Source organism: Chamaea fasciata, unplaced genomic scaffold (genome assembly GCF_029207755.1).
Source record: "Chamaea fasciata isolate MVZ Bird 193981 ecotype frontalis unplaced genomic scaffold, bChaFas1.0.hap1 SCAF_7, whole genome shotgun sequence".
Lineage (NCBI taxonomy): Eukaryota > Metazoa > Chordata > Aves > Passeriformes > Sylviidae > Chamaea > Chamaea fasciata.
The window spans coordinates 37,148,104-37,171,303 of NW_027094092.1; the positions used below are offsets into that span (position 1 = coordinate 37,148,104).

Consider the following 23,200-nt stretch of genomic DNA (forward strand, 5'->3'; position numbering starts at 1 on the left):
TATAAATTCCATCACTGATTTTGGCCATTTCAAATTGATTCTGCAGTAACTGTAAGTAATGAACCTTACAGACAGAGCCAAAGGAAAAAAAAAAACCCAAGCCAATAAATTTGTGCCTGTAGGAATACAAATTGTAGAGTTCATTTAGCCTCAGTTTTTATCAAATCATGCAGTGAATACCCTACAAAGCCAGAAAATGTATCCAACAAAATATACAGTGCCATAGCCCTGGCTTGCTTTAAATTTAGCCATTAAACCAGACAGTCAATTATCCAAAGTACATGTTTGTATGAGATGTCCTGGGGATTTCACCTGAGATTTAAGGAAGGTGCTCTGCATAAGTAGATGAAAGTGGAGAAATTATAATAGAAGTGACTTAAACAGGATAATAAGCCCAATCCTGAGCTGTTTTACATGGTCTAAGCAATACCAGGCACCACTGAATTTCATAAGGGTGTAGATGGATGTGCAGTGAGCTACTAATGACTCACCAGGTCAAAATATACAAAAATCTTCAAAATTTACGTATTTTTCTACCTTATTTCCCTTTCTTTACTGAAAAGTTCTACCAGGGTAACCAGATATTAATGACGCCATAGATTTTAATAGCAAATTAATGTCCTTGGTAAAAATTTTCATAGATAAGTTTTAAAATCCATCTAAAAATGGTGTTCTAAGGTTTTCACACTATAGGAAACCTGCCAACCTTGATTTGTTAATATTGTATACGTTTTCCACAATCTTTTAGATAATATCAAGTCTTATTTTGCAAATAGACCATAGATCTAGTCCCACTAAACCAGTGGGCTGCACATATGTTCCCCCCTCAGTTTTTACTGAAGAGCTAACTTCAGATTTTAGTTCAAATGCAGAAAAATTAGTTTTCTTCTATAGAGCTTTCTTACCAACATTACAGAAGAGAGAAGAAAGCTCACATTTTATTTTCTGTGCAAAAATAAGGAAATGTCTGGGTTGGGTTCCTGCAAGCCCTGCAGCACTTCCATGCATCACAGCTTGCACGCTCATGTATCTTGTAGTCTGCATTGCGTGCTGAATTCATTCTGTGTGTCTTCTTGTATCTAGCTGCATATTTTCTGAACCTTTGTGTTGTCTGTAAGATACTAAATCCTCATTTTGAGATCAAAATGTTTGAGTCCATTCTACCCTTATATAGGCCACAAAGATATTTGTTGTCTATGACATATTCCTTGCCTCTCTCCATAAAGAGTCTATTTGGTCAATCCGTCCACTTTACAGCATCAGCGTAAGTGACACACAGAGCAAAAAAAGACACGGAAACTGGGGCTTTCAGTTAAACAAGTATGGTGAAAGCCATAATAAAATAATGAGAGTAGGGAATGCTATTTTTCCTTTCACTCTGCTGTTTTGTGTTGCAATGAGGAACACAGTGAGTCTGAAGTCTTTTGAATAGCCCCTGGTAACTAAGAGCAAAGAAACCTCGCTCATTATCTCTACTCCCCTCCTGAATAAACATTTCAGCCATCATAAATGAGTGTTACATGAAGGGCAAATGAATGGCTCTCATTCCAGATGAGAAACACTTGACAACTGAGCAACCTGTAAAGCAACCTGGTTGTTGTAAAGGTGCAGATCCTGTGAGCACTGGACGATGGGGTAGGCATACTCCATTAATACTCCATTTATTTCCATGTGACCTAAGATTCATGCTCTTAAATGAGAGATTCCCAGCCTTGCAGAGGGAAGCCCTAGGTGTTCAAACTGACTTTTGGTTAGGACTGCAATGTGTGAAAGACAGAGGTGTCCTAATTTTTTCCAGTTATTTTATTGAATTACATAGAAAAACTTAGCCAATTATAAGGAAAGGTTCAGTGTGGATTGACAGATGGCCTGCAACACCCCTACTGTATTTCATTTATAAATATAATTGATGTGGAGGTAATTTCTTGGTAACCTGTTTTTCCAAAAAAAGTATTCTAAGTGGTAGGTTAGTAAAATAAAATTAATCTCTGCATGTTAAACTTGCCAACTTTTGAATTAATTGCATGAGAATGACAATCAATTAATAAATGTTAAGCAAACAACAGAAAATCAGTGAATTAAAAATTACTAAATTGATTCCAATGTAGATAAAGCAAGAGTCTGCCATAATTCTTTGGTGTAGATTCAAGAACACGAATCTTGTCTCATCAGTTTTTCTTCCCCATTTATCCATGTTTAGCATTTAAAACAATGGTGGTTTATTATGATTTTTACAAATAAATTGCTATCTATAATCTAGCTTGCTGCATTAAGCGGAATATGGAAACAAATCATAGATACTAGTCCATTTGTAGCTGTCAAGGAGAAGGTCAGAGCTTTGCAAAGACCATCCATCTCCAAATGGATAAAAGTTTTTTTCTTCAAAGAGAAATCTCATCCCTCGTATGGATGGATTTTGTCTACTAATGACAGTACACATGACTGCTCCTCTGGAAGGGCTGTCATGGTGTGTCCCAGCCTTCTCCCTCAGTCCAAGTCTCTGTAAAGCCTCTTTTGGGCTTAGGGTTTGCAGTTTCAGTGCTACTTTCTTTATCAGGACCATGTGAGGTGAATTTAAAACTGTTCAAATTAATGCTGAGAACAGTCAGAGAACTACTGACATTAGATCTTGGCAGACATACCAGAAGAATTTTGCCTCCCCTCTTATGATCATTCCTTTTCGTCATCTGCTTGTGGAGGCATTACTATTCACCTGCAGAAGCTTTTCTGAAATTTGCAGTCATAATTTTTATAAAATCAGCTCATATTCCTTACTGTCTATTTTCCCCTTTATACTGAAAATTTTTCATTTAGATTCATGTAAGTGTCATTGATGTGAGGCAAATGAAAGCATATTAATAATTATGGAAATTAATCTTTTTTTCCTATCTCCACTTTTGCTTTTGTAACAGTTGTGGCATTCTGCAGGAAAGCTCACGTTCTGTTGTCCAAGATCTTTGGGTAGACCTCATGTGCTCATATGCATACAGCCAGCAAAAAATTGGGCCACGCCAGGGGAAAGCATACAAGCATTAAAATAAACAAAACAATTGCTTTTCACTGTAGGAGCATACACCAGACACCACTAGCATAAGCAGAGGAACCTTAATACTAATGGCATTCAAATGATAGTCCTCAGCCTTCTCCATTGTGTGTCCCTGCTTTACTATGTGCAAAACTCAGATCTTTTGACCTATTTAGCTACAAAATTAGAAAGAGTGAATGTAATTTTTTTACTAATTTCAGAATGAGTTCTGGAGGTGCAACCACAGGTCGAGAGCTTGAGCAGAACATAAACATTCCTGTCTTAATCGAGGTTGACTTGGGGAATCCATTTCTGTCTTTCCAGACAGCAGCATTTTCTATATCTTTTTCTCTGTGTGTGGGAAAATACATTAATATCAGATATTTTGTTTTATCTAGTCCTTTCTCACTTATCAAGTCCTTGCAGAGAATCACCTAAGGTAATTGTTAGACTGCTAAGAACTACATCAAACAAAACAGTAGGGAAAAAAAACTAAAATAACCTCTTCATTTCTCCCTGCAAAGAAAGAAATAAAGAAACTACCTCTGAAGTATACTTATTATTAGTTGTCTTTAATGCAACCATATTTGGTCACCTGGACATACAGAGCTGAAACTAACTTTTTTAAACAACCTTTTCACCCTTTCTGTTGCAGAATGATGCAGCCATTTTTCACCATCTCCCAATACTCTGATAAACTGCATTGGAACTGATGCAACAAAAGTCCTTTTTTGGGTTTAAATTTCGCTGCTGACAAAGGCACCAGAATTCTGGAATAGTGAATTTCAAGAGAGTTTGCTCATGGGCAGAGACAACTATTCCTTTATTGGAACCCTGCACACTTCAGTAGCTAAATGCTTTCAACTTTTTTAAAATAGTATTAAGGAAAAAATATCCTCAAGGCATTATGTTTAAAGGGAACTTCAAACATTCCATGAAGAAAAAAAAAATGCAACAATATTCGAACACCAAGGGATTTGGAGTGGCAAATCTCTTAAAGTGAACTGATCTTTGGAGTTTCAGGGTTAAATGAGTATTGACCACAAATAAGGGGTGCAGACTACTGAAAATTGTGAGATATTCCAGATTCCTAGCTTGAACAGCAGCAGGCAGATTCTATAAGAAATCATTTATAAATAAGTTAATTATGTTCGCTAGATTTTAAATTAACTATGTTTCATTTATTCCTCTGAGTTCAACAAAACCCATTATAACATTTGCAAGAAGTGCAAGAAAATCCCAGGTTCTTAATCTTTTTTACTACATAGACTTAATTCTGCAATAACTCAATATTAAAAATTTTAGAGTTTATATTTTAAAGCAGCAGTGAAGCAAACAGATATTCAAGGGTAAATCTGCTCATCTTGAATCCTTCTGCAAATGGTCTGCTCTGGAGGTCATATCAAAGAGATTCTTTTTCCAGCTTAAACCTGCCTTTTCTAAATAGATCTCAACCTGATCTCATTTAATGCATTGATGTCTGGTTTCTAAGTCATTATATTTGCTGTATTACATATCAAAAGGACTCTTGAGAAATTCCCGCGAATTGATAATTCTAATTTCTTATGTATAGCTACTCTATATTCACTCTGAGGACAGCTGTATTGTATGCTAAACCACGAATTGTAAAAATTGATCCCTTTGTATGTAGGTTTGTATTAAATTGAGATACTCTATTTTTTTTTCTGTTTGTTGCCACACATGGGTTCCTGGTGTCAGTTTGTATTTGGCTGTTTGAGCATATTAAAGTTTTGCTAGTGCTTATGATGTTCTTGCCAAGAGCGCTCTTGCAGCAATCTGCACTAGAACAGTCTTTGTGCCAATTACTTCAAAAAGTATTCAGTTATAAACCCAATTTTTATGGCTACTTTTTCAGGTTTCTGTGTGTTGATTTCATTTAGTTTCTTTTTTTTAATGTTGATCTTCAAATGCTTTTAAGTTTTGCATTGTGAAAAGACAATACAGTTTTGATAGAGTTGTTAATAAGACATCTATTAAAGGTTCAAAGGTATTAAAATAAAACCTAATAATTTAAATTAGTAATACTGCATATATTTAAAGGATGCTCTTTAAAAGTGGAAAGTTTGGAGTTCTTATTGCAGGGGCTGATTATGAAAATGGAAATCTTTGCAGTTACATAAAGCAAAATAACTGAAAAATTATAATGTGCAGTGACTCAACACAATATTTCTTGAGTTTATATTGTAAAACTGATTTCAGGAGTGTCAGCTCTACATCTTTTTTCTAGAGAAAAGCAGGTTGGTAATCCATAGCAATTAATGAAAAATCACAACACTGGAAAGGATGTCCTATCATTAACATATTTTACAATGCAAATGTGCTTTTGAAAGGACAGACTGATTTGATCATGCAACTTTTAGTACTGCAATGTATACCAGTACAAGACTGGACTTCAGAATTGTGACATGAGAGCCATCATGGCAATAAAGAAAGATATGTGCCCATCTACAGCAGAGAAAACTATTCTATGCTGTGCTGAAGAGTAACTGCTTATCTAGTATCCCAAAAAAAAAAATAATGTAAATGTGTCATATAGCAGAATGGAAAAGACATAAGTTTAGGATCTAATCATGTTAATCTAAAGGATTCATAAATACTAGAGGAACCTCTGCTCTGCTGTTCATTTCCCAGTCTCTTAAGATTTGATATCTCTTGAAAAATATTTGTGCACTCTTGAAAATGCTTTGTTTTTTGTTTGTTTGTTTTTTAATGGCAACTTTAGGAATTGTTTATCATACAACAGACATCCATTTCTCTCACAGAGTATTCTTAAGATAGCTTTAGCCTAGCCATTGAAACTGGGCAATCTCACATTCTTGTTTTATCTTCACTCTTTTTTGGAGAGATAGAAAGGTGTCCCCATTTCCTTCTCTTAATTTTTTATCTAGACAGAGGTAAGTGGGAGATAAACCTTCTGCATCCTGAGGTTGTGGAACAAGCAGTTTGTTGCATGTGTGCTCAAAGCAGTAACTTTAGCACAGAAGAGATCTGTTCCCTGTAGTGTACATGAATGAAAGTGACTGTGGCTATTGTGCTTGATGCTGATCTCAACATTCTCTTATGCAATCAATAATATTCTACTCAGGTCATTTTAGGGATTGAGCAAGTGCTTTGAACTGAGCCTACCACACTGGGTTGTTTCTCACATGGTGCTTGTCTTTAAGCACCAATAAGTTTGAGGTCTCATAAGGATACTTTTTTTAAAACCCTTAGGATTAGCCTAAATTCTACCTGTGACTATTTTAAGCAATAGAATAGCCTTTGAATCTTATTATTTGAGAGAGTGATAACAGAGGAAAGATGGGAAAAGCCTAAAGTGTCTCCAAGAAACTAGTATTGACTTTTTAACAATAAAATACGTCCTGAGACCAAATATGCTGTTTAAATGTAAATACCATTTCCATTTTCAGACTGTCTTTTGCAGGTGTATTTGAAGGGATTTGAAATGTACTTGTAGATGGAAAAGAGGCTATTGACCTTGAAACTATGTATGTGTTAGGAATAACGTACCCCCTCCCTGAAATCAGACTCCTACTCTTTGAATGGGTGCTCAAGACCACATCTCTGAACAGTGGTTTCACATGGCATTCATTGCCTAACTCAGTCAAGACTGACTGCAAAGCTGTTTCTCAGGAATCACAGACTATTGCCTTGTCCTATTTTCATCCACCGTGGTTCTGAATGTACCAGTGACAGCTGCACTAAATACTACTTTTCTTTGTTCTGGTGAGGACTTGATATAATAGGACAAGGTTGGTGTCTAGACACAGTGTTCTTTATTAGATGGACTACTGTACCCAAAAAAATGACCCCAGATATACAGGGTTTTCGGCATACAAGCCCTTTTTCAAGGCTAAAACAGAAGTATTTTTGAATCAAATAGGAGCTGAGAACAATAACCGTAAGTAGACACGTTATTTGGTTATGCTGTCCAAGAGAAAAAATAGATGATGCTTATGAAGTTGGAGATGGCTGATGTTAACAAGGGAAAATGATAAAATGGTTATTTCATAGATTGAAAGAGATAACAAATCTAACATTGATTCAACAGGAACATACATCTATAAACTTTACGTGATGGATGAAACCCATCAGGTAAAGTGCACATGGCAAGCCCAATGTGTCCTCTGTGTGTTAAGCTAAGTGTACATGATAGAGACTCCATCGACCCATGGACAAGTTGGATGCGTTTGGGACGTCTCAGACTTTTCGTACATGTGAGATGTTCCAACATATTACAGTTGTAGTGGCTCATTCCTTTTCAACACCAAAATGTCATGCTCCATGGGATCTCCTGTTATTAATATTGTAGTGTTTATAGAAATACAGTAAGTCTGAGAAAGGGATATGAAAGTATTACAGGAACTGCAAACACAAAGCCTTACTGGACCTCTCAGATCCCAACTACTGCTGAATGATAGGTTTAAGCCAATGATATCTTTTCCCAAAGCTTTCATGAAGACTGGGAGAGCAAGCTTTGATCTCAATGAGGATGGGGCTGTGGAACCACAGAAACAAATAATTTTTGACCATTAGAAAATATAAGCAAGTAGGAAAGGTGTAGTGATTGCAGTGCAACATGGGCAGGAAAGAAGAGAAGTGTGGTAAAAAAATAAAACTATACTGAAGTTTAGGTTGATAGACATGGGTTTATTTTCAGTAAAGGAAAAACTTTCAGATGTCATCATGTAAATTGCCAATGGCACTGGACTCAGTTTTGTCTTAGAAGTCCAGAGGAAAATCTTCTTCCAAATGTTCATTCTTACTTTAGAAATCACCTGAAACCATGTAGGAACTCATTACCTTGCAGAGTGTTAAAACATTTGTCTCACTGGTGTCACAGACAGGTTTTGAGATGCATGAATGTGTATCAGTGAGTGAAGGAGCACACAACACTTTGAAAGAAAAATGAGAGATTATGGGTACAGTTTGTAAGCTATCTCTTTGGTCAATTTCATCAGTTTAAATTGGTTGTGTTTTAAAGATTTAGGTGTTGATTTTGGAAATATAAAATAACATCTCTGAGAGACCAAAACATATATGTATATATATATATATATATATATATATATATAAATATATATATATATATATATATATATACACACTTCAGAAACAGTTGTTTCTGTAACAGGGAATAAATGTGTGGGGGGGTTGTTTATAAAATAGCTAAATAAATAGGTGCACACACTAAATACATATGGATGTTTTTGTATGTGACAGTTTTCTAAAAAAATTTATTCTACACAATAATTTTAAGGCTTCAAATGTAATGTCTCATCTGGAGGGACAACTTCTGCCAGTGCTGTGGTTTCACACACAGAATAAGTTGGCATAGTCATTTAGACAGAGAACAAAAGAGCTAGTTTAGAAATTTGTTTCAAATTGAAGCTTAAGTTTTGAAGCACACAGAGACATCTGAAAGGTGAAATTCACAGATTTTTCATGCTTGCAGGTTTTCATAGCCTCTGGTAATGCATGTCCTTACTCTGACATTACATGTATGTGAAAAAAATGGATGTAATATTTAAAGATATCTTTTGACAAAGAAAGTATTTCTGTCTTCAGAGGTGAGATTTAGCTTTAAAGGATGATGAGCAAGTTCCAGATGTGTTTTTCGATCGCTGGGCTTCACTTTCCTTAAGTATTGACAGAGGGAAGGTTTTATCAAGGTCTTTGTGATGTGCTTGTTTATAATGAGGAGACATTAGTAGAGCACATCTAAGTGCATATCGCTAACAGATGACTAAAGAGAGCATATGGCAGTGAAAAGAAATATATATTTGTCCAACCAGCGTGGCTTGTTAACACTCCCACACTCATAAACTCATGTGTTTACATGTACTTACAATATTTTGCAAATCCGTTTTCTAATCAGCTAAAAATAAAAGCCAAATAATTTTTTCCAGTATTGGAGTGTCAGGCAAAGTTGATTTAGTTTTTTTTTGTTTTAAACAAAGAAGTTAAGCAGTACAGAAGATTTTTACAGTGTTTGTTTTGCTTCAGCATTACATCTTTACAGTATACGTGTTATTTTCATTTCCCAGTGTTAATAGTTTTGTTTTTGCAAAATGTTTTTTTCTTCACCCACCTCCCTATCCAAGGTTATACTACAAGCAATAATATAGATTAGAATGGCCTAGGAAAAATTCTAGTTTCAATCAGGTCTCATGGTTTATTTCAACCATAAGATTTCCCTGTGCTTCTATAGGATGAATCATGGAATCATGGAATCATAGTTACACCTACTAATAAACAGTTTGTAAGCAAAGAAGTTTCTGGACAGTTAACCCAATCCAGCCCCCAGCGACATAAAAATGGAGTGTTGTTATCAATTTAAATTGGAGGTAGATAAAGAAATTATGGGAAATCTGTACAGCTCTTGACATACAAAGTTTCTGATGATCCTGTGATCAGGAATATAGCATTCACCCACCTTTTTGTAATAGACAGAACAAAGTATCACTGTCTCCTTGTAGTGTGACATCTAAATGTGCCTGTTTGTTCATGTGGCATTATTAGAAAGAAGATAGAGTTTAAAGATTGATTAGGACTAACTTTTCAGAAGGAAGCATTTATAAAGAAAACTGCACAGGAGAGCTGCATTTACTTTTGATTTTCAGTGTAGTCCTAGCAAATTTTTATTAAATATTTACATCTGGAGCCAAGTATTGTCCTTCATAAAACAGTTTATTGTTCCAATTTAGCTTCATTAAAGTCATAATACTGCTTTAGGATATGATAGACTAGTGCTGTGGGATTGAATTATAAAGAGATTAATTTTAGCTACGGGAGATAATTGACCCTATAATTCCTATCACACCTAATCCCAGTTCAAATGAACCAGTGTTAAAAGTGGCAATACTCACAATATAGACAAGGTCATGACAGTTAGAATTGTTTTTTACTACCAATTAGATTTTCCCACTTGGTACATTTGACTAATGTTGTCATAGAAAGGGACTTCAGGCATGGAAATAGTTTCTTTAGAGGCACACAGGCACTGGAACTGATGGGTAGCTTGCTGTACATTTCCCAATGTACAGAATCAGAGTGCAACTGAGTGCTGACCCCTACAATTTGACTTCATATGAGAATTCAGAAAATGTTTTGATCCATGGTAGAATTATGAAACAAGTTAAATAATTTGAATCTGGAAGAAAATTCTCTTGAAATTCAGCAATGTTTATACAGGATGGTTCTAGCAGGTTTGGAACTGTCTCTTGGGCAATACTACATCTGAAGTGTATTTCAGGTGAAGAACCAGAAAAAAGTCAGGTACTGCCTGAATAGAGCGTTATTCAAAAATAAGTCATGTTGATATTCAGCTGCAAATGACATGAAGGTTTAGAAAAATACAAAGAAGATATATAGATATAGATATAGATATAGATATAGATATAGATATAGATATACATATACATATACATATACATATACATATACATATACATATATATATGTATAAATATACATATATATATGTATAAATATGATATAGCTTAAAAATTCCCTGAAGTGTTCGTGCCAACTTCAAACATATTAGCATAAAGACTCTTATGAAAAAACAACAGAAAAATGATACTTCTGCATAGCACATTCAGTATAAGATAAATTTGCACATTTTTACCAGTTATCCATGAGCATTTTTCCAAGCATTTACAGATTTGAGTTTTCCAGTAAGCTGAAACTGGATGATAAAAAGAGACAGATAATGATAAAAAGCAGATGTATATGCAAGCCTAGCTCGAAGGAGCAAAATATACTATTACTGCCCCTCCTGTGAAGTTAATCCTATTTCTTTTAGCTATTTCTTCATTAGCTAATGAGGTTTTAAGAAAAAGAAATTATTAAAGTGGGTTTGAAATGCTGGTTTTGCATCTTTGCCTTTAGGAACTTCTTCAAATATTCATAGAATAGTTTGCCCTTGAATGGTGCATTAAGTGTGAGTTTAGGCAATAGTTACTTTAAACATGGGTGGTCAGAAACCTGTAACTGAAATGGCCTTACACATCAGCTAATCACTTTCCTCATTCAGATTCACTACACTGGCTAGGCTCGAAATGTGAAATAGTGGTGAAAGGAGATATTTCAATGATTAGGTTAAAAAAAAAAAAAGAAACAAATTTCAAGTCTTAGATCACAGATCTACTAGCATGGATTAGATTTGTATTTGGATGCACTTTGTGATTTGCAATCTTAAAAATTACAAATTTTCTTCTCTCTCACTTTCTATTATCAATCTCAGATCAGAAATAAACAATTTGTCTTCTGTCTTTGTGAGACGAGCATTAGTGCACTTCTTGTCTCATTTTCATCACCTACTCCTGTGACCCAGGAATCAACCAACTTCTCTGCTGACCTCTGCGTAGGGAGTCTGGGATGACAGAGAAAGGGGCCCTCATCTCCTGGAAGTGTTCTCTTAATGTTGATGTTGTACCACATTTTGAGGATGAAAATCTGTGACAGCCTGCAACTGCCAATTCTTGTGCCTCTCTTACCCATGAGTACAGGAACTGCAGTTTGCATTTCCATTTCAATATGCTGTATTTATATTTTTTTACTGGATAAAACAACCCCTTTGTTTATACGTAGAACTCCTGAAGGAGTGAAACTGGAAGTGGTGAATTATTCTTTTCCCAGAGTTTCAGTTTACTCTATTTCAGGCAGCATTCTTAGAAGGGGGATGTAGTTCTTATGGATGCCATTGGATCTGAGCATCTTCTGGTATTATTTTGTGGTTATGAAAGAAAACCACCACCCCCAGAGCTCCTCCTACATGTCTAGTGCAGGTATGGCATTACATGTCTACCAACTCTTCAAATGCTTTACTGTGGATGCAGGAAGACAATCCTGTACCTGAGCTCAGAGATAACCTGTAGGCTGTTGCTTCTCAAATTGCCAACCACAAAGAAGAAATTTAAGGCAGTGAACAGTGGTGTGAGTGGCTACTTACTCAATGAAATTCATTATATTTCAAACCTGCTGCTCTTTCTTGTGCCATATTCAATTTCCAAATATTATAAAATGGTTACTTTATTAATTTCCAGCTTCATTATTTTAGTTCTATCCCACTTTCTCTTTTGTTGAATTTCTACTTCGTTGTGATTGTTGTCTTCTTTCTTTGTGTAACAGCCACCACAGCAAAAATCAACACCACAGCAGTTTTTAGTTTTTATTTGATGAATGTGAAGCATTTGCCTGTTTTGTTTTTTTTGCCATGAGGTCATATAGAGCATGTTGACAGCCAATATTAATAAGCTTAACAATGATAGTGGCAGTTACTTAGTACAATTTTAGGGAGCGTTGAGTGATCTGTAGGGAACACTGAAGCTATCCTTTAAAAGAAACTGATGTCACAGTTGCATTCAAAATTCACTGGGGGTTTTTTTATTGTTTTTATTTTCCAGGTGATTCATATAACAGGCCGGTTACGTCTGAGAGTATCACTGTCACACGGACGGACGGTTCCCAGCCAAATCATGGGACTTGTTGTCGTTGCTCATGCTTTGCCACCTCCTACAATTAATGAAGTCAGGATTGACTGCCACATGTTTGTCACTCGTGTGAATATGGACCTCAATATCATTTACTGTGAAAATAGGTACAGCCTTTAGATCCTTTACTTCTTTGTTTTAGTTGCGTGTGTTCTTTGTTCCATGGACTTGGCAAGAAGTTTTGACATTTTTGACTCTTGCAATGTCATCCTGGTGTTGTAGGAGAGCATTGAATGCACCCTCATCATCACTACCTTCATTTTCATTACATTCTTAGAAGATAAAGGTAAATTTAGAACTGTAATTTGCAGGATATCTTCTGGAATAGGGGAAGATACACCACGAAATATTCCTCTAGGCTTTCTTTGCTTTTTACAATCTTTCACCGTCCCTCTCAGAGGCAAGATTTGGGATTAGACAGACGTTGGTCTGACCTGTATGCCTGTCCTTATGCTCCTCCATCCTCCCATCCACAAGTTTTTCTGTCTGGAGTTTTAAAGTTTTCCATTTTTGAACTAATTTGCAGATTACAGCTATCATGCTCAGTGTTTAATGGAACAGAAGCACAGATGGCCTAGATAGTAGGCTAGAGAGGTGGGATCTGTTGCAGTTAGAGGTGGGAAAACTGTAGAATAAAATTGGGTAAGGGCATACTGGGAGAGACAGCAGTGAAATGGGAACAGGTGATGAAGAGTTGGTTGGCGGCGGGGGTGGGGGGGCTATGTTCTATGTGATAGTGACGAGTGATCTCAGAAGGTGAAAGAGAGGATTTAAATTCAGCTGCCTGCTCCCTGGGGGCTGGGTGCCCGTAGCACCAGGGGCTCTGCGCCATGACCTGTGAGGGCAGGCAGGGCCCATCCCACCACCCCAGAGGGAGCTGGGCAGCACAGGGGCAGCTCCAGCCCCTGGCATTGGGCATCTCCCTAAGGACAGGCAGTGGAGTGGGCTGGGGTCGGGTCAGGAGGGCCGATGGCCGGGCAGGGCTGTGGGGAGCTGGGCACTGGCAGGGGCTGCCATGGGCGTCTGGGCTGTGGGTAAGGTGGGGGAAGGCCTAGGAAGCAGAGGGGCTGATCAAGGCCATTAAGACCTCAGAGTCCTGAAAAATAAAAATATAATCCAGGGACTAGGTATTTAGAGCAGAGTGAAAATATCTGAGAAGGAAATTACAAGTAATAAGTTTGGGTCCATTGATGGAAGTCTGTGGTATGGGGAAAAGGTAGGAAAGGAAGAAGGAAGGCAATGTAGCCAAAAGAAATTTTGTGAAGGGGACTTATCATCAAAAAGTGGAAGAAACAAGGTGACTACTGCAAGCTTTTCTTGTGACAGCAACCACTGCATATTATAAATTGAGTGGAAGCTCTCTGATATGAGAAATCATAATTGCTCAGTTATACTAGAATACTTAGGATCAGGATAGCGCATTAATATAAACTTTTATTAAAAACAATAAACTCAACTGTTTTGTTGAATCAGGATGTTAAACAACTTAAAATAATCTTGGATTGAAATTATGAGGTGGTCTTTGCTGCCACATTGCCACACTGCTGCAACACTTTTTAAAATAGTATTACTCGACTATTAGACAGAACACCGTCTACACTTCCAAAGCATTATCTAAAAGTGGATATATTATTCTCATTTTTAAGCTTGGAAAAACTGCTTCATGGAAAGTGGCTTGCACAAGGTCACAGAAAAAGTGGACAATGGCATTAAAGTTTAGGGTTTTTGCATGAGACTCTACCCAGTGAGTATCCAGATGCTGTATAATCTGGCAGCTGGTGAAAGAGCTCTGGGATTAGGAATGGGATCTAGAAAAAAAACTTTTCCCTAAGTCTTTGATTTCACTGTGACCTACCTAGATAGTAATGGAAAGCTGCTACCACTGCAGAGTTTTTCAAAGGCCTCTGTGAAATGAGTTGCTGGTATCTGTCCAGTTCCTAATGAACAGATTCCCTTTTAACAAAATCACCTGCACTTACTGCTACCTTTATTGGCAACCTCCATAAAAAAAGCCAGGAATCAAATAGATGTGAAAAATGAACTGTTCCATCAGGTCAAGTATGAGATGAACTTTTAGGCCAAATTAGTAAGATTTACGCTTTCTCTGCTGTGAGTTTGGCATTTTTATGAGCCCTAAATTGTATATGTGGGGTTTTTTTAATTAAACATTTTTCTCAAACCTTCCCTTTATATTCATGCAGCAATAAAACTTTCAAATGCCTGAGAAAGACATCACTGAAAACTGTAAAATTCATCAGGTGAGGTGCATTGATTGGTAATCACATAGGAAGAGCTGATAAGACACGGTAAACTGTGGTAAAACAGCCAGAAAGTGTTGAGTTTATCAATGTTTTTTCAATTTTTAAGCTGAAGAAAACATTATAAAGTAACTTTTCTTTGTTTGTGATGGATTTTATCTCATGTTAATGCAGTATGCATATGGTGGTACTTGAATATATGCTACAATAATTCCACTTTAAGCCCCTGTGTCATTGTTAAAAATCTGTTAAAAGTAGTTTATAAAAGTAATTCCAAATAGTAGAAATACTTCTTCCAGTGCTGGGAAGTGAACGTGATCTCACTGAGGCAGCAGGATTTCCAGTCATGGAAAATGAAATAAGACTGACAGAACTTGGATTTCTTAGCAGCTACAATGCAGAATATGATTGCAAAAAATGGAGAAATGGAGAAGAAAACAGAAGATGGGAAGGAATTAACAGAGCAGCTGATTGAAACTGTCCGATTAATTATCTGGGTGTTTGCCAAGGCTGGTCTCTGAGTCAGGGACATGGGGATCTCTCCTCTGGGATTGTAGAAAAGGAGATAAGTATTCTGCCCTGAATATACGGGCTTGACTCCTGGCACTTGGGGGCAGTTACGAAATTCTTTGTGGTGCCACAGTAAAGCAAGCGCAACACTGATGAAAACAGAGAAAACAGAGAAAAATGGATCCATGCTGGGCAAGCTGTAAGCACTATTTATGGAGCAATGGGGAGTTACTGGCAGCTGCAGGGAGTATGGAGCAGAAGCCATGCCACTTAACTGAAATGAATGCTCACAGTGGACCATTGGATCAGCAGGGGTGAGATCAATAGCACTCCTACTTTTCCAAGCGGTTGCCTGCTTGAAACAGCAGTGAGCAGGAGTGGCATTACTCAAGTCTTTGGGTGCATCTTGTTACTTTCCTCTGAATGAAGAGATCTCCTTCATAATCCTGGACTCAGGGCACAAACTAGCCAGACATTAGCTTCCCTCAGAGACAAGATCTTAGCTAGTATACTGGCTATTTCCAAAACTTAATATTTTTCTTTGAGAGTGTAAAATATGGATGTAGAATTTTGTTGCCTAAAACGTGGTATGTTAATCTGTGTCTGTTTTGCAAATGTAGGATTTGTGTCATCTAAGATTCACCATCTAAAATAATCTTGGAATTCTTTATTGGTTAGTGGAGTGACAAAAGCACCTGCTGAGGAAAAAATATCTCAGATGGGGATAAATAACTAAAAGCAAAATGAAGACACTGCTGCCAGAGTGCATAATCAGTCTGTGTGTTTTCAGAATCAACTGTTAAAGGTTGGAGACCATTTGGAGAGAGACTATAGCCAGGTTAATATGGACTGTGATACCACATCTGCTAATATGTGCCCAAAAGGAAATAAGCACATAGAAGAGGTTTGGCTTGTTGGCCATGACAGCAGTTGTCAGTTATTCCTTCAGATATGCAGAAAGTCTTGTGTAGCAAGCCTCAAGCCTATAAACGTGTGCACAATTTCACAAATTCAGCAAAACACTATACCATATACCTACCTTTAAATTTCAATCATGTTAACACAGTCCTGTAAGTCAGTGGAACCATTGATCTGCTCAAACACAAGCCTATGCATATTTTTTATAGGACTACAGGATAGAGGCCTGTCTGGTGATTGCCCCTTTCTCCTAGGCTGGCAGGGTGAGATTTCCTCTCCCTGATCTTATCCTAGAATGTACCACAATCATTGCAGATTAATTAAAACCCTAAAAAAATATTCTATGTCTAGAAAACAGACATAGTTTCAAATGCTTTTGTGAGCAAGACATTTTCCAATTTTCTTTTTAATTTCTGTACTGTGTTTAAGGGCGCTGACACCTTGACTCTCCATGACATGAGTTCACACATGCACACAGACACAGACACACACAGACACACACACACAAAGGTCTGAAGAATAGATTTTAAAGTTTCTATGTGCAATAAACAACAAAGTCCCAGTTGAAAGGGCCCACAGTGAAAGCTGAGCTCCCAAATGAATTAGACTAAAAAAGATAACACCCTGAGGCATCTGTGTGTCTCAGCATTTAAATTATATCCCTTGAAATATGAGTTTGGACTTGGTGCCAAGAAATGGTTGAAGAGCTTTTTTATGAATATGCCCAATAGAAGACCAATCTGTTGAAATGAAATGTGTCTCTAATCATTTGGTATAAACATAACATTTTTCTACTTTATTATGTAACCTTGAATCATCATAGTCTTTTAATGAGGATTTTGGATTGTTGCTAATGCTTTAAAATTTCATGGAATTATATTGTCCTGGTGTTATGCTACATGGAGAATATGCACTAGAATTTAATTTTCCACTTAGTTAAATGGATAAAATAATTTCCAGGTTTCTTTAAAAAGAATTCTTTTTTTTTTTTTTTCTCCAAGGCCTTGTCTCATTTGTACAGATATTCCATTCAAACAATATAATGCTGAAAAAACTTTTTAGCAGATTTCACTTTCTGAGTCATTTGACAATTCTTTTGTTCTTTTCTTTCTTGAATTATAGGCTGTATGTTCTTTTTCCTTTTTAGGATTAGTGATTACATGGATCTGACCCCTGTAGATATTGTAGGAAAGAGATGTTACCACTTCATTCATGCTGAAGATGTGGAAGGCATTAGACATAGTCACTTAGACTGTAAGTACTTCCATTTTTGTCAAAATAATCTGGTGCAACAGCTGATTGCTTCTAAACTATTATTTATATTCCACAACTGGGATCTTCATCTTGCACCTGCTTGCCTTTTTCTTTTTTTTTTTTCTTTTTTTTTCTTTTTTTTTTTTTTTTGACAGAGGTTTTCATAGAGGGTGGCTTAAATGTAATTCTTTGTGTGATATATTTTCGAGTCTTTTTCTGGACATAAAAGATCATTTAAATATGTGGAAATAAAGCATTATATTTGTATTACTTGAATTTCCAGCAGCTGTTAATTTACATGTGCTATGCATTACTCTAATCCTTAAAGTATTGCTTACATGAGAAACTCCCTCCCTGGCACAGAATAGGAACTCCCCCTCTTTGAGGATTTAGGGTTTTTCTGAGTCATAACATGGAGGACAAAACCTGCAGCATAACTGGGATTTCACCAGGTTTTTCAATACAGAACTGAGCTACAGCTCTACTCGTACTAGTGATTTAACCACCCCATGTGTTCATATCTAAATGGCCCCTATCCTTACAGCATCTAAGTCCCTGTTATATGCACACTGGTAGTATCGGATTAGCATAAGGATAACAGAAGTACAAAAATATTGCAAGAGAAAAACCTTACCAGAGAACATGTGCAATGTCTGTGTATGGAGGAAGGGAGGTTCAGCTTGATTCCTTGTAATTAATCCCTTTGTTTTCCTCTTATGAAAAGCCATAGGGCCTAATTCTTTTCTTGTTGTTGAGATCTGTTGACTTCAGTGATGGGGCTCCTGATCTACCCTTGTGCGGAAAAAGGCTTATGCCCATAATCTCTAATTTATCTGTGCCTGCAGTGATGCCAGATAATTCTTTGGAAGTTTCAGTGACTGACTGCATTTATGATTGACTTTGGTGTTTTTCTTAATGCAGAAGACAATCTGCAAACTGCTTCTTAAATTCAGAGTCACAAATTTGAATAACTCTGCTCACCCTGCAACATGTCCTACTAGCATTTCCTAATAAAAGGGCAACAGCTCAAATGAGGCCACATTTAATTAGATTTTACAAAATCATATGACTACTCTAGAAGGCAGAAAAAAAATGTTCCATCCCAAATTACCTTGCTTGATCTGGAAGGAAAGATAGGAGGATAATTCTGACCAGAAAGCAGGTGAATAAGGACAGCTTCTACGACAACATATGGCAGCCAACAGCAGTATTAGGCTGTGTAAAGATTTCAGAAGTTTCTAGAATGTAAAGTGTATTTGGCATAAGATCAGGTTTGACATATTTCTGCAGAAAAAAAAATTAAATCAGCTATACAAAGTAATTTTGTATCATTTAAATTTTAAGCATTTAATATTCAGGAGAATATGTCAGTTGCTGAGAAATAAAGGAACAAATTCAGAAACTCAAATTCTTGGTGCTCTTGAAACTGGAAGTCAAAAATGACAAGTTGCACTTTCACTGCACTATCTGACCAAAGAAATAAAAGATATTTATGACTCAGATTTACCACACCACCTGGCATAGATGAACATCCCATTTGAAAAAGACCTTAATCTTCTGAATGACCACTTCTCTCTGAAATAGAATATGTTTTATGAAACATTCATCTTCAGAAAAATTCAAGATCTATGCAGAGAGTATGAGTGCAGTGTGGTCCAGTATACAAGCACTGGACTAGGACTCAGGAGACCCTGAAGACAGGAATGACTTCTAGAAAATCCCTCCAGCTCACTGTGTTCCTGCTCTCACTGTATGTCCAGTTTAGCTGATTGGATTGCAAACTTTACAAACACAGGAATTTCTTCCACTATCAACATCCAGCATAGCTGGTTTCACAAACTTGGCTGCATGGCTATAGTATAATTATTCTTGTTAGGCTAGTTGGATTTCCAATAGACAGGGCTGGTTACATCTTTTATGTATATTTGGGGTTTTTGCCTTACAGGAACAAGATGCTTATAGAATCATTTAGGTTGGAAGAAACTCCAGGATATCATCTAGTTCCACCTAATGCTCAAAACAAGATCAATACTAATTTGAAGCAAATTTTTTTATCACTTTATCTAGTTGATGTTGAAAAACTTCAGATTCTCCACAACTTCCCTGAGTGACCTGTTCCAATTATCTTAATAAATGTCAGTTATCCTCACAGTGGTTTTGGGTTTGGTTTCTTTCCTCCTATCCAGTTGGAATTTCCCTGTTTTGATGGTGCAGCTTATGACTCCGTCTTTGCAGTATCCTGCTTGCAGATATGTTGTTAGGTTCCCCTGAAGTCACCTTGTTTTCAGCCTAAACAAACCTGGCTCCATAGCCTTTCCTCACAGAGCGAGTACACCAGCCCCTGGGTGTCCTAACAGACCTCCTCCGAGCTCACTGAAGTTTATCAATTGTATTTCCTATGGTCAGAGCATAAAATTAGATTCCAGATGCAATTTAAAGAGTGATGAGTGAAGAGGGATAATGACTTTCTGTGCTCTGCTGGCTGTACACTTCTTACTACAGCCCTGCTGATTCATGCTTAGCATAGTGTCCAGCAGGACCCCCAGGTCCCTTTTCACAAAGCAACAACCCAGCCAGTTCATCCATCCCAGATACAGGACTTTGCATTTGTCTTTTTATGTTCAAACTCATGGTCTTTATGAAAGATCTTCAAGTTTAAATTAGTCTTGGGAATAACTGGGGAAATATATGTGCCAACTGTAAGTTCTGCAGAAGCCAAAGTGGTTCATATCTTTGCCCAGAGAGATGTTCAGCTTCAAGCATTTGACAATAAAAATTGTATAGAAACCAAGAGAAAAAAATTGTAGAACCCCAAAATACTTCATAGAAACTTGTCAATCCTTTAAAATCAAATTCAAATCAAACTAGAAAGAGAAAATCCTCCCAGTTTAGTAAAACTAGAATTAGAGCTAAAATTTATGAACTGCCAAACACTGGCTGAGCTAGGTAGAACCCAGCAGAACTGCTTCCCCAAAATAGAGAGCACAGGATATTTGCCAGTACAACATAGGAAATAACTGCTTGAGATCAAAATGGGAAAAAAAAAATTTAAAAAAAAAAAAGCAGATTTGTGCAATATTTTGAAGAAATAGCAGGACTTGAGAAAGTAGCAAACTGAAAAGGTTGTGTTTGATGGAGAATGCAACCAAAAATCTTGGTTTATTTTTACAGGAGATAAAATAATGTTTAATGATTAAAAAAAAAGAAGAAATCCAAATTGCAATTGTAGATTTATGGGTAAAAGAAACACAAGTAAAACTGCTAGTCTGCCTATTTACTGACAATATAGCATAAGGAAAAAGTAAGACTACTACATCCTGCCTTCTCATCCAAGATATTTAAAGACATCAAAGAGAAAACAAGCAAAGAAGAAAACGTTGCACAAAATCACACAGAAAAAAAAAAATCAAGAGGGCTGTTGATGGCTTCAGATGATAGCAGCCCATTAGAAACTTAGAAAAGCAGGCCTTGTTAACTCTATCTCAGATAAAAGAAGACAAAAGTAGTTTCAGGAATGTGACCATAACAAGTATAATTGTGAAAAAGGTCTGCAAGACTATAGCAATGACAACAAGCTTTTGTAAAGGAACTACGGCCCTAATGAAAGATCAGTTATAGTCAGTGGAAAAGCTTTCATTGGCTTCAATGGACATGGAGGTTATGCCCTAAAAAAGCGATTTTTTTAATAGACAAAAATTCTGAGTCCAGTGAAGTAAATAGCAAAAATTCCATTAGGTTCAAAATTTCTATTAAGAGATTTATGTTAGTAATGCCTTGATGCCCTTGTGAATTAATAAAACAACAGTCATACTCTAACTGTACGTATGCCTGCATTTATAGCAACACCATAATACATGACGTGGCATGATAACATAAGCTATTGAAACATAATTTTTTTCCAAACAGAAATAAAAGTTTACAGCAGTTGTTTCTATTCTGTTTCATTCAATTTTTGAATGATCATGCTTTTTCACAAATCTCTCAGCCATTTTTTTGGTGCTACAATTCTACCTCATTAAGCTCTTTCCTGTTTTAAAATGCTTCAGGAGTTTGGAATCTTCTGATTTGTTCATCTTTGCCATGTCTGTTGAACAAATTGCTGGTAAAATCATGACAGATACCACTATAAACAAAGTCTCTCTCACAGAGATCACAGTTAAAATGTTCTCTAGTCTAACAGCCTGGATACATCCAGCATCATTGCCCAGCTGTTGGCTCAGCTAACCCACAGAAACTGGCTAAGCTGGAACAACTTTTGTTTCAACCAACCCCTCCAAAATTACAGGTCTGGCTGTACCCTGGCACAGATACAGTCTCTAATCCTAGTTCTGTAACAGATCTCTTCATTAGGTTACGTGGCATGAAAGAGTAGTAATTGAATGTTTTGTTTTTCATAGTTATGCATCTAGAACTAACACCCTAAAAAGACACCTCATGGCCCAGTTCTACTTTACCACTTGTAAGATTGGGGAAGGTGATAGGATCTTCTCTATTTACTTACCACTGCATAAAAGCATTGCAGGACTTAACTGTGTGTCAAGCATAGGGCAGTTCATACATTTTCACCGAGCCATGAGTCCCTGCACAAGTAGAACTGCCCTTGTTCTTATGACATCAGTGACAAAGATCCCTAGCTAGCAGGATACATTTGATGTCAAATCAACACCAGAAGTCAAGCAGATCAATAAAATTACTGTTGTATCAGGTCTTAGGACACTCTGTAGAACACAGCAAGGGCAATTGCTGCTCTCAGAAGTACCATGCTGCACATATGTGCTTCCCTTTTTTTGACACTGTTATCATTCAGAAGTCTGTAACAGCCCTTTTTTAAGAAGTTCATTTCATGCTAAGAATGAGTGGATTTAATATGCTGTAGGAATATACATCTTCTATTTAACTGTAAGAAATTAATGGTCTTCATTGAACATCAAGTACTTGATGTTACTGTTCAATGGAGGTCATTAGGAAAGCAGCAAGGAAGCATAAAAGTCAAGACCTCTGAAGGCAACCTTGATTATACTTTTGGACAAATATATGATAACATGCCATCATGTCAAAATTAACATACTGTTTGAAAGAACACTGTCACAAGTATATACCACTTGGTATTGGCATATAATATAGTATGGTATTTTTCATTTCGGAATCCTAATTGAGGTCTAAATTCAGAAACCTGGCTCTGACAAGAAAGATACTGTTGCCATCGGTTGTTGCTTAGAAAATATCATCCTCTTTCTTTGGGATTTGATTTACAGCTATAAGAAATACAATTCCTCAGGAACAGTGAGCCAGGGCAGTTCATTTCCCATAAAGCAAAGGTCTCTGATGAGTATGTTTGGTAGTACTCCCTCTCATCTACTTTATCTGGTTTCCAGTGGTTAGAATAATCCAGTCTTTCTGAAAATAAACTATTCCACATTCACCTTTTCCATGGCTCCCCTGTTTTTCAAGGAATATTACCCCCTCAGTCTGCTTTTAAATCAGTTATATATTCATGATTTCTTTTATGTATGTTTGGTAGAAAAAAATCTATTGCTCTACAAAATATTGCTTAGTGGTTTAGCCTACCAGCTGTAGTTGAACTAACCCTTTTAACTTACACACATCACTTATAATTTCTTATTCTCTTAATAACCTCAAACAGATGAAAAACAAATAGAATGAGTTGATAATTTCTAACAGTAAAATACTTCACATATTTTGCTATCATGCTGTGG

At 36.6% G+C, this 23,200-nt stretch overlaps 1 protein-coding gene across 4 annotated transcripts in view; it reads left to right on the forward strand.

Moving 5' to 3' along the window:
- NPAS3 (neuronal PAS domain protein 3) overlaps positions 1-23,200 on the forward strand; it is a 596,091-nt gene that overhangs the window by 552,630 nt on the left and 20,261 nt on the right. For all 4 annotated transcript variants that reach the window (XM_066188407.1, XM_066188408.1, XM_066188410.1 and 1 more), the window contains 2 exons: positions 12,457-12,650; positions 17,377-17,483. In XM_066188407.1, coding sequence (XP_066044504.1) covers positions 12,457-12,650; positions 17,377-17,483 — 301 coding nt within the window. The remainder of the gene's footprint in view (positions 1-12,456; positions 12,651-17,376; positions 17,484-23,200) is intronic.